At 37.7% G+C, this 14,539-nt stretch overlaps 1 protein-coding gene across 2 annotated transcripts in view; it reads left to right on the plus strand.

The window, feature by feature from the left end:
* The window catches only part of LOC144016218 (insulin-like growth factor 1 receptor), a 116,753-nt gene extending 102,870 nt beyond the window's left edge, over positions 1-13,883 (plus strand). For both annotated transcript variants that reach the window (XM_077517065.1, XM_077517066.1), the window contains 7 exons: positions 901-971; positions 1,050-1,279; positions 3,251-3,355; positions 3,442-3,601; positions 3,733-3,862; positions 6,758-6,892; positions 11,161-13,883. In XM_077517065.1, the coding sequence (XP_077373191.1) occupies positions 901-971; positions 1,050-1,279; positions 3,251-3,355; positions 3,442-3,601; positions 3,733-3,862; positions 6,758-6,892; positions 11,161-11,656 (1,327 nt within the window). In that variant the 3' untranslated portion in view covers positions 11,657-13,883. The remainder of the gene's footprint in view (positions 1-900; positions 972-1,049; positions 1,280-3,250; positions 3,356-3,441; positions 3,602-3,732; positions 3,863-6,757; positions 6,893-11,160) is intronic.
* The last annotated feature ends 656 nt before the right edge of the window (positions 13,884-14,539 follow it).

Here is a 14,539-nt window from a genome sequence, read left to right on the forward strand (position 1 = left end):
ATTTTTAGATGAAAAATAATTAATGCAAAAATGACTACTATTTCATTTAAAAAATATATATATATATATATATATATATATATATATATATATATATATATATATATATATATATATATATATATATATATTTTGTATTTAACTCTTTGACCGCCAAAAACGTTTAATAACGATCAGTAAAATCACATTGTATGCCGCCATTAACGTTAAATGACATCAACTAAGTTTTCTCACTCAGAAATTCAAACTAAACTTTACAAGGAGAGTTTTGAGTACCTTGAACACATGATCTTCAGCTTGGGAAACAGCAACTCTACCACCTGAGCCGTGCCACGCTTGCTATTCGCCAATGTACTGCATTGCTGGTGTGTCTAAAATAAGACAGCTAGCTGGTCTCTTGGAGCTACAAGGATTCTACCTGACACCATCGATATACTAAGACACAGCAGGGGTGGCATAGCTCAGGTGGTAGAGTGGGTTAGTTCCTCAACCCTTGAGTATTTTTTTTTTTTTTTTTTTTAATAATAGTAAAATGTACTCAGAATTCTCTTTGTAAAATTTACTTGGAATTTTTTAGTGAAAATTTTTATTTTTTTTACACTATACTCTGATGGGGTAGGCGAAAAATGTGCTTTTCCCAAGGTCTGTCTCATCATTTTACCTTTTCTATTGAAGCTCTCCAAATATGTTTGTTTTTTACAGATTTTTTTTCGATGGGTTCACATGACTGATAAGAATAAGACAAAATAAGACTTCGTTCAGACCAAGATAATCAATCAAACATTTTATTTTATTCTTCTCAGTGCGGTTCAGTACCAAATGTCCCTGTGGTCTAGCCCAGCTTCTGATTGATTGCTGAGTCAGTCCGCATTTAAACTTTGCTGTGTACTGCGTCAACAGGAATAGCGACCGACTGGGGAATGGAGTCCTTTACGCCTCAGTCAATCCGGAGTACTTCAGTGCTGCAGAAAGTAATAAGAAGCATCCCAAACACGTGAGATCTTCTTATTTCGCGTACGTGGCTCTGACCTGCTGCCGTGCTGCGACAGTGTACGTCCCGGACGAGTGGGAGGTGGCGAGGGAGAAGATCACCATGCACCGGGAGCTGGGCCAGGGCTCTTTCGGCATGGTGTACGAGGGCATCGCCAAGGGAGTGGTGAAGGACGAACCCGAAACGCGCGTCGCCATCAAGACGGTCAACGAGTCGGCCAGCATGAGGGAGCGCATCGAGTTTTTGAACGAGGCGTCCGTCATGAAGGAGTTCAACTGCCACCATGTGGTAAGCACCCTGAAAGAAAAAAAAGAAAGAAAAACAAAACAACGCAGGTGCGGATGAATCATTGTGTCGTGACTATAAATAAAGGTGACATCTAGCGCAGACTCTCAAGATGTTGCAGGAGTTCGGCGGGTCACGATCACTCCAGTTTTTACAGCCCGCGGCGAGGATCAGCCTCCTGGAGATGCAACCCTTAATCAGCGTGATCCCCGTCTCATCAGCTCCACTAAAGACGTTTTGTAATACAGTTTCCCCACGGAAAGATTCTCTTACAACTCTTCTAAAATGCTTGCGCTGTAAGAAATAAATCACAGGGAATCGGAGCACTTTTGTGCGTGGATTACCGGTTTTAAGAAGCGTGAAGGAGGCGTGTAATTAACATTCATCCTTAATTTGGCAGCAGGCATGATTGGATTGAGACAGGAAGTGAGGCTTCACTGGATTTGACCTCAAGCCAACCCTGATTTATCACCGTCTACTGTACGCTAGTACATCCTGGACTGCTTAGCCACGGAATCAAAAGTATACAGACAAACAACCATTTACATTCGCGTTCACGGTCATGTTTGGAAACATACACACACCCTATATGGAAAATCTGAGCCAAGATTTGAACAAGCAACTTTTGACTGTGAAGCAGAAGTGTGAATTACATGCAAATAAATACCAACCCATTTCGAACCTTTACACTTTAATGGTTGCAGTATCGCTTCTAGTGACTTGAATCCATAAGATTTTCAAAAAGTTCTCACTTAAACCTTTCTGTGTTTTTAATCTGGAATAGAAAGATGAAAACATTTCATCTTTAAATCCCCCGAACTTTAGCTCAGAACCGTTGACTGTGATGCAGAAACGGTAACCACTTGCCCCAACTGTGCTGCCAAGATGGACCCTAGAAGCTTACTGGTCAGTGTCTCAATCTTACAAGGCTTGGGCCAGTAAACTTGCTGTGTTTTAAGCCTGGAACAGAGTGATTAAAATATTTCACTGTAAAATTAAACTTTACCCCTTGAGCGTTTCAATCCAAAATAGACATCCATCCATCCATTTTCTTAACAGTTCGCTCTCCCTCACTTTACTTCAACGCCGACTCTCGGCCCTCTTCTTATCTTCTCTGGGATTCATTCTTCACAAAGGAGACACTATCTGCCTCCATAGACATTTGTAGGTGAATTATCGCAAACAAGAGGCAAGAAAACACACTGATAGTGTTGACATTCCCTGACAACACATCTCGGACCAGAAAACACAAAACCCTGAAGTGACTCCAACCTATATAAATTTAGGCAGTCTATGTATGTATCCTATACTCTTCTAACCAAAGCCCTTGTGATTGGTTTTGGAAACCACCCGAGCTTCCTCTACTGCAACCACTTATCCCCCTTTCCCACTATGTGTTTCCTATTTGACTCACGAGTGACCCTTTTCCATTGACAAAATTCTCAGGGTTCATTGCAACATTCAGGGAAATACAAAAATTGTATTAGCAGCATTAGCATTAGCAGCATTATATAGGCCTCATCTCTTGAAGTTGTGGCATTATCTGAATCAGAATAATCTTTATTGGCCAAATATGTCAAATAAAACAGGAATTTCTCTTCACATTTACAACCAGTCCAAGAAACATAAACAAATAAAAATAACAATGACCAACAAAAAGAGAAAGAACTGGACGTTTGGCGGGATCAGCGCCACAAGTTTTTTTTAGATTAAAAAGGAAAACATAAGCAAAGGGGAGGGAAACACAAATCAAACAAGCTCAACTGCTGCACCTTTATAAGCGGGCACAGTATGAACCTGGAAAAAAAACAGAAAATACAGCTTCATAATGAAGCCCATTACAACAGAACTTTAACACTTACACATGTTAGTATGGGAAACCGCCCAAAGTGTAATTTTATTGCTCTTTAAACCATGTGCATTAGAACCAATCGATTCTGACTGACATTATGATCTCTGTCGTGATTTGTGTAGGTGAGGCTGCTGGGCGTGGTCTCCCAAGGACAACCCACCTTGGTGATTATGGAACTGATGACGAGCGGAGATCTAAAGAGTCACCTGCGATCTCTTCGCAAAGAAGTATTTTTTTTTTTTTTATCATCTTTATGATCTGTTTTGTAGTACTGGCATGAAAATCTCACCTCACTTGCGGTTCTCTCCTGCAGAATACAAACATTCAGGTCTTGCCCCCGCTGAAGAAGATGATCCAGATGGCGGGTGAGATCGCCGACGGCATGGCGTACTTAAATGCCAATAAATTTGTCCACCGAGACCTGGCGGCCAGAAACTGCATGGTGGCGGAAGACTTTACGGTGAAGATTGGAGGTGAGTGAAGCTTCGGGGCTCTTTTTGATTTAGATGTCCGTTCAAAATAAATACGAGCACTTCACTGGGTGCCTTCAGCAGTGCTGAATGGATGAGCTTCATTCCCAACCCCTCCTTCCTTTTTCCTGCAGATTTTGGCATGACCAGAGATATTTACGAGACGGATTACTACCGAAAAGGAGGAAAGGGCCTGCTGCCCGTCCGCTGGATGTCACCCGAGTCGCTGAAAGACGGCGTGTTTACTACCATGTCTGATGTCTGGTAGGAGAAAACACCATTAAGAGAAATTTCCAAAAAGTCACTTGTTATATTTGTTAAAACTGGTTTCATGACCTAACGGTAGCAAATGATAAATATAATCCATGAGAAAAAGAAGAGAAAAAAAATCAGTCGTCTCTGGCCCCATCTTGTGCGTGTAATTTGATTTCACCACACCTAACTCTAAATGGTTACTATATAAATTCTGCCAGTTTCAACAAATATGACAATAAGCATTTTTTTGTTTTGTATTGTTTTGTTTTGTTTTTATTGTAAAACCACTCTTTAGGTCCATACAGGCTCGTCGGGGGCACATTTTTTTGTGCTCAAAGGCCATATTTATATTTTTTAAAATGGATGCGGAGGGTTATGTATTCAGTTAATATATAAATGTAAAATATGTAAAATATTAGTTAAAATAAAATAGATTATTAATTTGAAATGTTGTTGTTATTATTATTATTATTATTATTATTATTATTATTATTATTATAACTTTTTTATTATTATTATTATTATTTAATGATAGTTCATTAAGGAATTAGGGAAAATGTTAAATGTGCACACATTTTGTTTTTTAAAATAATTACCCAATTAACTTAATTGTTAATACATTCAATGAACTTGTTTCCCTTTGTTATTAAATAAAAATGGCTTAATTAATTAATGCAACAAATATTACAGTACTCTTGATAATGTAAACGCTGGGGAATTTAACCACTCTGCCCCAGTCAGTCTTTTAAATGTCATAGGTGTCATTGTGCAAAATAAAGAAATTGATTAATTAAATTGATAAAACTGTTATCTTTTGGGCATTTTGGAAACTGCAAACATATGAAAAAGTGGAACCATAACGCATAGAATGGACTTGTTTCTTTGGTAAGTTACTATTGCTAACCCTAACTTTCCATGTAGCACTACTGACTTATTCTTTTGTGGGGTTGTGTTAGATAAATTTTTACCAAGATACACACACGTGCAAAAATTGGCAAGTCTTCAATTATGTTAAGGACCCAAAAAGAAGATTGATTTAGCAGGCTCAATTTTCAGTTATTAGTGACTTGAAAGCCATTCTATTGTTTTCTCCTCTTCTTGCTATGAACAGCAACATGATTGCGGGGATCTAAAAGTGTTTGTAAACTTTTTTTGTTTCCCAACTCCAAGTGTCCCATGTGTCAGTCCTTAAGAATGGCCTTAAACGCCTCCAGATGTTTCCCCAAATGAGCGGGTTGCCGCGCCAGCGCAGACTCTCCTTCCACATGGCCAAAATGCATCTTCCCCGTTTGATGTTGCGCAGCACATGAAGTTTGGCGCGACCCAAAAAAAAATGGCCGACTATTTTCGCGCTAGTGTCTCTGTTAGCTCAAGCCCGTGTGTGCTCGGCTGTGCCTGTTGGTGAAAACAGCACTTGCGAGGGCGAGCAAATATTGCGGTCGGTGTCAGTCACAGTCAGAATTTCTTCGTTGGCGAGGAGGCTGGCGAGCCAACTGAGGTGACGTTTACTCTAAGCGCGGTGCGAACTCTTGTCCTTCGACGGAGAAGCCAATATTATTCGCAACGCTGCCAGCTGTCACTCTGACTTCATCGGAGTACATCTGTCAGTTTATAAATAGTCAATAGCTAAAAGCTGTTCAAAGCAACAGTGTCTCTGTAACATTTTTGGAGCCTGATTGTGATGTGGAAAACACAATCTACACAAGGCCTAGTGGTTAGCAGATCGGTCTCACAATTCTGGTGTTCGAACCTCAGCTCACCATTCTTGCCTAAATCATTCCAAAAAAGTCAAGTTTATTGACTAAATTTTATTGACTAATATTTTGGCTTCTTCTTATAAGTAGGATTTATTCTGACCGCAATATATCATCCATCCATCCATTTTCCTGACCGCTTATTCCTCACAAGGGTCGCGGGGGGTGCTGGCACCTATCTCAGCTGGCTCTGGGCAGTAGGCGGGGGACACCCTGGACTGGTTGCCAGCCAATCGCAGGGCACACAGAGACAAACAACCATCCACACCACAAGCACACCTCGGGACAATTCAGAGCGCTCAATTAACCTGCCATGCATGTCTTTGGAATGTGGGAGGAGACCGGAGTACCCGGAGAAGACCCACGCAGGCATGGAGAGAACATGCAAACTCCACCCAGGAAGGCCGGAGCCTGAACTCGAACCGGAGTCCTCAGAACTGGGAGGCGGACGTGCTAACTATTTGAACACCGTGCCACACAATATATCATGTATTTTCTTTTCTTTTATTTTTTTACATTAAGGGTTTATTAATGTGAAACCAATTAAAGGTAGAGGATAATTCACTATTTACACGTACAATAAGAGATTTAATGTCATGAGCAACAGCTAGGAAATTGGTATAATTGAATGCAAGAAGATTATTACTAGATGTTTGCAAGTTGTTGATGTAAATTTAAAACAATATAGGGCCCAAGATTGATTCCTGGGGCACCCCAGACTGAATTAGGGTTGTCTTAAAACGTCTTAAAAGCGTTGAATTTAAAAGTATTGGGAAAAGTCTTAAATTTTGATATGTCTTTAATATTTTTATACCTTATTTGTCACTATGGCTGTGTAATATGTATTAAAAACTTTTTAAAGCCTTAAATAGGTCTTTAACATGCTTACATTATTCTAGATTTGTTTGATGAGACATGAATTCAAATAAATAATTTACTCCTTGAGCTTTGCTCAATTGTAAAAAAAAAAATATAAAAAAATAAAAAATAGTGATGACATTCAGTTCAGTGAACCTTACTTCTTCTTGGATTTCATTGTTTGCCCATTTTCCCATGCGGCAAGCTAGATGTGCCTTAAGAAGTCTATGTCTCATTTGCTTCTCAGTCAATCAAATTCCCCCTGTGAAGATATGTTTTGTTTTGCAAACAGGTCATTTGGCGTGGTGCTGTGGGAGATCGCCACCTTAGCGGAGCAACCCTACCAGGGCATGTCCAACGAGCAGGTGCTACGCTTCGTCATGGAGGGAGGACTCCTGGACAAGCCTGACAACTGCCCTGACATGCTGTGAGTCGTTTTACCTTCCATTTTTTTTTGTTACAGAATTTCAATAAGGTCTTCCACGGGTGCATATACACCAGTTTGGAAATAGCTGTATTAATCTAAGTGTGTGTTGTATCATCCACCCTTTTGACTCCTGTTAATATTCTGCCCTATTTTAAGTTGTGGTTAGTTGTGAAGCTATCATGTGATGTGTGTGCGCCAAGCCGAGGCCTGAGGTTGGCGTCACAGCTTAAAAGCGTCCCGTTGATGACGCGACACTCACCGGCCCGAGGCCAGAGAATGGACGTCCCCAAATGCCGATGCCAATTATTCCTGTCTGTATGCCAATGTGTTTGCTCATTCATTCATTATTTGCTTGTTGCAGGAGGGGGTCTCACACTTTTTGGGTCCAGGGGAGAATATTTTCCATGGACCCCCTTTTAATCCTTACCTTAATAATAAATTGATCAAATTTTCAGAGTGAGCATGATTTTGGTTTGTCATGGTTATAAGTGATCATTTCCACTGGACTTGTTTTGGATTCAGAGCAAGTGACATTAAACAAGATTTTAGCATGTTTATTCAGTTAGCCCTTCGTTGAAGTAAATTCAATTGGTTGTTATTATTATCATTATTATTATTATTATTTGGAAAAAATACTTTTAAGTTTTCTTGTGTTAACTGTTTACATATTGTTGAAAAGTAGTGCAATAAAAATACAGACATTTCCTCTCACATGATAAATAATTGCAATTAATGATCATGATTACAATATTGATAAAAAAAATAATCCTGATTGTCATTTTGACCAATTCACCTTTATCACCACCATTTTTGACCATATAAATTAGCCTGATTTTAGCCCCCCCCCACCACCACCACCACCACAAAAAAAAAGTTTAAATGTTCATGAAACAAATGCATATTTGATTTTATTTATTTATTTATTTATTTTTTTAAAGACACAATAGTTATATTAAACTCATTGTTTGACTTAAAAATACATATATATATATATATATATATATATATATATATATATATATATATATATATATATATATATATATATATATATATATATATATATTGTTTTAAGAGGTGAATTCTAAAAATACAACTTTATTCTCATATTAGAGAACTTTTTTTTTTTTTTTTTTTTTTTTTTAATATTACATATTATTTTGCGGACCACGAAGCGATGACTCGCAGTCCCTAAAGGGCCCACGGACCCCAGTTTGAGAAACATTGCATCAGCGGTCACGGTGCATACATGCATGTGTCTGACCTCAGCAATAAGGCATTCTGCTCACCCTCGACTTTCCTTCCACCTCCCCTCGCTATGGTTGACCTCACCTTTGAAAAGAGACAGCAAGTTGTGGAAGAAGAAAGAAGAAGAAAAAAAAAAGAGGAAAGCACAGGCTAATGTTGTGCAGACACAAACTTCTGGTTTCTATGACAGCCTAACTGTGTTGTCCTGATTACAGCAGTGTGTGGATTGTGTTACAGAGGTGGTGGGAGAATGGGAGGTGGAATGCAGTGCAAAATGACAGCATTCTAAAGCAAAACAAAAAAGTATTAAAAGTGGTTTGAAAGGAGACATTTTCATCTTTGTTGCCTAGTGTCTGTGACGGGCTTTCATCAAAATATCCCAAGGATTGAGAAATACAAAACATTTTTAACCCTCTTTTTCACTGAATCTCGTAATTGTTATAAAGACGTGCTCAGAGTCATACGTAGGTTGATATGACACGCCTCTTGATGCAAAGCTAGGAGGGGCAAAGTCAGCCAATTCTATGTTTGTGGATGGCAAGGTTAGTACAGTCAATTGAAACTAACAAAAAAAAAACAAAAGCTAAAAATGAAACATTTTTCATTAACAATAAATACATTTTTTTTTTAAATTATTAGCTTATATTTAGCAAAATTAACTATAATTATAGCGGAAATTTCATTTTATCAGTTGATATTCCTGAGGTTTCAAAGTTCATTTTAAATTTATTTCGGTATTGCTTTACAATCGTAGCGTCTGGAAGTTCATATGTTTGAGAATTATGCCGGGTAGTTCACTTTATTACACAATATTGAGTGAGCTCTTTTTTTTTTTCTTTTTCTTTTTTTCTTTTAATTTTTTATTTTTAATTTTTTTTTTTAATTTATTTTATTTTTTTTAATCTTGCACTCAACAAGTACTCACAATAATTGAAAAACTAAAACTAATTTTAAAACTAATAAAACAAAACTAAAATGAAGCATTTAAAAAATAATACATAACAAACTTCCTCTATCAACTAATTAAAATTAACTAAATAAATAAAAAAAAAAAGAAAGTCAAAACAAAATAAAAACTATCATGAAAAATCCAAAACTATTATAGCACTGGTGTGGAATGCAAGAAAACCAAAAGAACAAGGATGTACTGCATACGCGAGAACTGAGAAATATATATATATATTTTTTTATAATAATTATTGTTAATTTATATATAGGATTATATAACTTTTCCCTTTTTAATAATAATAATAATAACAATAACATTTTGAAAACTCTATTAGTTGTGGTTTCCGTTCAGGCGGCAAACAAGTCAGGCTTGAATAAGTAGCTTAAGGTTGGAGCAAAGACCGGAGCGCTTCGAATGGTTCCGCCTTGTCCGGGTTCTCTCCAGGATCAGATCGCTCGGGGTTACCGACTCCAACATCCCTCGCGGGGACGTGCCAAACAGGACTCATATTGAAATAATTTACGACAAATAGTCGCGTCATTGCTCGCTGAAATGAATTTGAGCTGTGATCAACCTGACTGGAGGACGCCCAGCGTGTGAGCCCCACGTTTTATTGCTGCATACGCAAATGTATTCATAAAATGGCCACATTTTAAGTTAGTGATTTTTTTTATATTTATTTTTTTTCTGGAAATGATCACAATAAAAAGTGTTGTGGATAAAATTTAGCAATTTGTTTAAATGAAGTTAATTATTTTAGTCAAAGCTCAAATATTAGATGTGATGGATTACTTCATTAATTCATCATCAATGGAGCTTTTATTTTTTTGTACCTAAAAGTGGCCAGTGACTGTACGTCAGTAAGGTAGCAAAACGTAGTCTCTGCTGCCACCTGCAGGCGAGAAAGAGAAGCAAATATTCATTTTGTCCAATTTACTATAAGTCATTTGGTAACATCTATTGGCATTTTTAGTGCAAGTTTATTGTGTAAAGTCGAAATAATAAGTGCGCGTCCAATATCTTAATTTGTTAAATGTGCCTGTATAATAATCACAATCAAATCTTGAAAGCAAAAATAAAGTAACAACTTAGCAACTGTGACAAATGACACATATTTTATTATTTTATTCCTCACACTTTTTCGTCCTGCGTTTCCTTCCACATTTTTTGACCGATTCCCACTATTCCAAATTCTACATGTTCCAAAAAATGCATGTCAAGTGTGCTTGTAGTTTTCTCATTCCAAAAAAATCATGGTTTTCTCAAAATTTGAAATTTTTCAACCAAGAATTCATCATTCATTTTCAGGGGCACATTCAACATAATACATTTACGTTGTTCCTCGACCCTTATTTGTCCTGCTTCTCCTTCCACATTTTTTGACTGATTCTCACCATTCCAACTTCTACATGTTTCAAAGATTCATGCCAAGGGTGCAAGTATTTTTATCATTCCAAAAATTCATGATTTTCTCAAAATTTACCATTTTTCAACCAAGAATTCACCATTCATTTCCAGTGGCACATTCAACATTACACATTTACATCATTAACATTTGAAATTCAAATTCATCCATCCTTCCATCCATCAATTTTCTTAACCACTTGCTCCTCACAAGGGTCGTGGGGGTGCTGGAGCCTATCCCAGCTGGCTCTGGGCAGTAGGCGGCATACACCCTGAACTGGTTGCCAGCCAATCGCACCTAAAAATCACCCCTTACCAAAAATTCAACATTTTCACTATTAAATTACCAATGAAAAATTTGGATTTTTTTTGTTTTTCTCCGATAATTTGTACATTTTTTTTGACCGATTCCAACCGTTCCAACTTTAAACTGTTCAGCTTATCCCTACTGCAAATTTTCTTTTAAAATTTCAAAATAAAAATCAGTTGTGTTTTTTGTTGTTGTTTTCCTTAATAATTTCTACATGTTTTGAGTGATTCCAACCATTCCAACTTCAACATGTTCTGCTGGAACGGAACACCAACATATATCGAGAACCTCCTCGTATTTTTTCAAGAAGTGTTGAGAATGCAGCGTATTGACTGGAGTGGTCCTTGTTGTACGCAGCTTCGAGCTGATGCGGATGTGCTGGCAGTACAACCCCAAGATGCGTCCGTCCTTCCTGGAGATCATCAGCAGCATCAAGGACCAGCTGGAGCCACCCTTCCGGGAAGTCAGCTTCTTCTACAGCGAGGAGAACAAGCCGCCCGACACCGAGGAGCTGGACATGCCGGTGGAGAACATGGAGAACATTCCGCTGGACCCCGCCGCCACCATCCAGCCTCCGCTCGCCGCCCCGACGGCAGGGTGCGCCGCCGGCACGCCGCCGCCGCCCTCCTCGGCGCAGCAGTCGCCTCCGGCTGCCACCGGCCCTTTCCTGAAACCCGGCTCGCCCGCCGCGGGGCCTTCGGACGGCAAACTCGCGGGAGCGGCGGCGGTGGCGGCCAACGGGCCCGTGGTACTGCTCAGGCCCAATTTTGACGAGCTGCAGCCCTACGCGCACATGAACGGAGGCAGGAAAAACGAGCGGGCGCTTCCCCTGCCCCAATCGTCCGCCTGCTAATCTCAGCCCCACTCGAACCCCCATCCTCATACACAGGGTAACCCAAATCTCTCTGCGTCTCTGTGAAGTGATGACATCTTCGTAGAGAGAGAGATTCGGTGTCTTTTTTTTTTTTTTTTTTTTTTTTTTTTTTTTTTTCTTTTTTTTTTTACATCACTCCTACAAAAAGGAAATTGAAAGACTTTAAAAGACTACAGAACTTTTTTTTTAAGCATATCTGCCAGTAAAAATCAACAGAACGAGCACTTTTTCTCCTGAGAGAGGACGTTGTGGAGTGTGTATTTATATACCAATTCTCTCTATAATAACAATAGATTTTTTTTTTTGGTACCTTTTTTCACATCAATGGACTTTCGTCGGACAATTCAGACAAAAATGAGTGTGACCGGAGGAAGGTGTGTTGTCTTTAAAAGAAAATAACACTAAGTTGCCAAATTGAGGCTGTGCTTAAGAGTACAATGGAAATGTTGGATTAAATATGTCAACACATGAGGTCGACTAGAATTATAACAAGGTAAAACAAAAATTCCCAAGAAAAAAATCTTTTAATACAGAAATTTGATATTTACTGTTGGGAAGCTGAAATTCTGAGCATTCAGACAAATCTATTTTTTTTTTTTTAATAAAAATGATTAGTCAATTATTAAAATAAAAAAAAATCACTAATCAATTAGTTGCCGATTAATCGTTCCACCTTTTTTCCCCAATTTGGTGCAACATAATTTCACATAGTTTGAATCTAAAGGAGATTTTTCCCACAATTTAAAACACAAGTCTTAATGTCACATTTAATCCAAAGTTTGGCATCGGAAGATTCTAGTTTTTCCATTCCTCAAAGACTCAATTAAAAGAGCAGCTTTTAAAATGTCAAGTACAGTTAAAAAATAAAATAAAAATAGCCATCAATATTATTTGTTGTTTATACTGTAAATCTATTTGGTTGCCATTATTGTTACTATTATTATTTTTTGTATGTAATATTCTGAAGCACAGACTCATCCAAACGACCACATGAGCATCGTTTATGTCAGATGGATCGACTCATTATTTTATCACTTTTCGCGGGATGGGACAATCTCTGAATGTTCTGAACTCCTGCTTTCGAGCAGAATGACTGCCTGTCCCGGCAGAATCATCTTGTTGCCTTCTTCAGACAGCAAACTTGTTGCGGCTGACTCAAAACCGCACTTGAGCAACGGATCGACTTGGACGTCATCTCCCAGCATGCACTTGACGCAGGAAGCAGGAAGTGCATGTGATGATCTTGCAGTTGACTTTTACAACGTGCGGTCGGTCTACAGTTTGTCACCTTTTTACATTTCTAAAGTACATTTGCCTGTGTGGGTGTGTGCGTGCGTGCGTGTGTGCGTGTACATGACAAAGCTGCTATTTATTCTCTTTTCTCTGAAATTCTTCAGGTTTGCTTTTCTCTCCACTACTTTATCTTCAAAAATCTATTAGAAATATAAGGTAAAATGGAAAAAAAACAAATTAGTCATCAAATGTGTGTTTTTTTTTTTAAGACATGTCTGTATTTGTTGGATGTCTGTATTATTATTATTATTATTATTATTATTATTATTATTATTATTTGGAATGGACACCTTAGCTCCGTCATGTGAGCTTTCTCCTGCACCCTTTTTTTTGTGTGTACTTTTTGTGATTTAGCACTGCACCTCAGGGTGTGACTCAATCTCAGGTCAAATTTAAAAAAAAAAGGCTTTTCTTTTTCTCCACACATTCGCTTATTTTCTCCAAGTTCATCCTCTCCAATCATCTTTCATTCTGTCAGTGCCTTTTTTTTTTTTTTTTTTTTTTTAACCATGTTAGCCAAATGTTTGTTTTTAAATTCCAGTCAAAGCATTGTAGGGCTAACTGGGTCTTGCTTGCCTTAATCATGTTTCTCGCGCTTTTTTTTTTTTTTTTTCTTTTTTTTTTTGAGTCAGCGCAACACTCGCCCCGCTCAAGTGTTATTTCTCCTCAAACCAAATAAAGAATGGCTTCAAGAGTGAAAAAGATTTAATGATTAAAATGTCTTAAAATGGATATTATATGTCATTTTGAAGGATTTTTCCTGTTTTTATTTTATTTTTGGAAATGTTACTTTTTTCCCTTTATTTTTTATCTTCTAGATGTGTTATTTATTTTTTCATTTATTTTGTTTTTCTTCCTTCAATGATATATCAGTTTAAATCACTGTATAAATGCCCCCATGATTCAGTATAAAGATGAATTTTTTTTGGTATTTTCTTTGTTGGCAGTTTTTTCCCGCCAAGGAGGGAAAGATTATTTGACGTATTAAAATAATATAATTTGTTTAAAAGACAATTTAATGTGAGAAAACACTAGAAAGAACTGTGTGTGAGAAAGTACTGTATACTGCACATCTTAGGTTACTATACATAAAAATACCATACAATGGTAGCATATATAGTTTTTATCAACACAAATAATGTTACACCCTGTATATGAGTTAGACATCGATACCTTGCACAAGCAGTTTTTTTTTTTTTTAAGTCATTTCAATTACAATTTGTGGTAAACATTTTTAATATGAGTCAATACTTCCATAGTATCCAAAACATACCCTTTCATTCACTTTACTGTTGGAATTTCTTTTTTAATCAATTGTGATGAATGACCTACATTTCATTTGTGGCCTGCTTCGAGTCCAGGTGAGCAGGAGGTTCAAGTAGGCCACGGGGTGGCACCATTCTCCACTGCACAGTATTGTAAGCACTGATGCGTTCAGGTGTCTCTAGTGAATTCTGGATCCCAGACGTTCCAGCGAGGCAGCGCTCATGTTCACATAATTAATAATGATGATGGTGATGAATAGAAATAAGTCCACTTACAATGTATGCGAAAATAGTAACATATACT

Source organism: Festucalex cinctus, chromosome 3 (assembly GCF_051991245.1).
Source record: "Festucalex cinctus isolate MCC-2025b chromosome 3, RoL_Fcin_1.0, whole genome shotgun sequence".
NCBI classification, from domain to species: domain Eukaryota; kingdom Metazoa; phylum Chordata; class Actinopteri; order Syngnathiformes; family Syngnathidae; genus Festucalex; species Festucalex cinctus.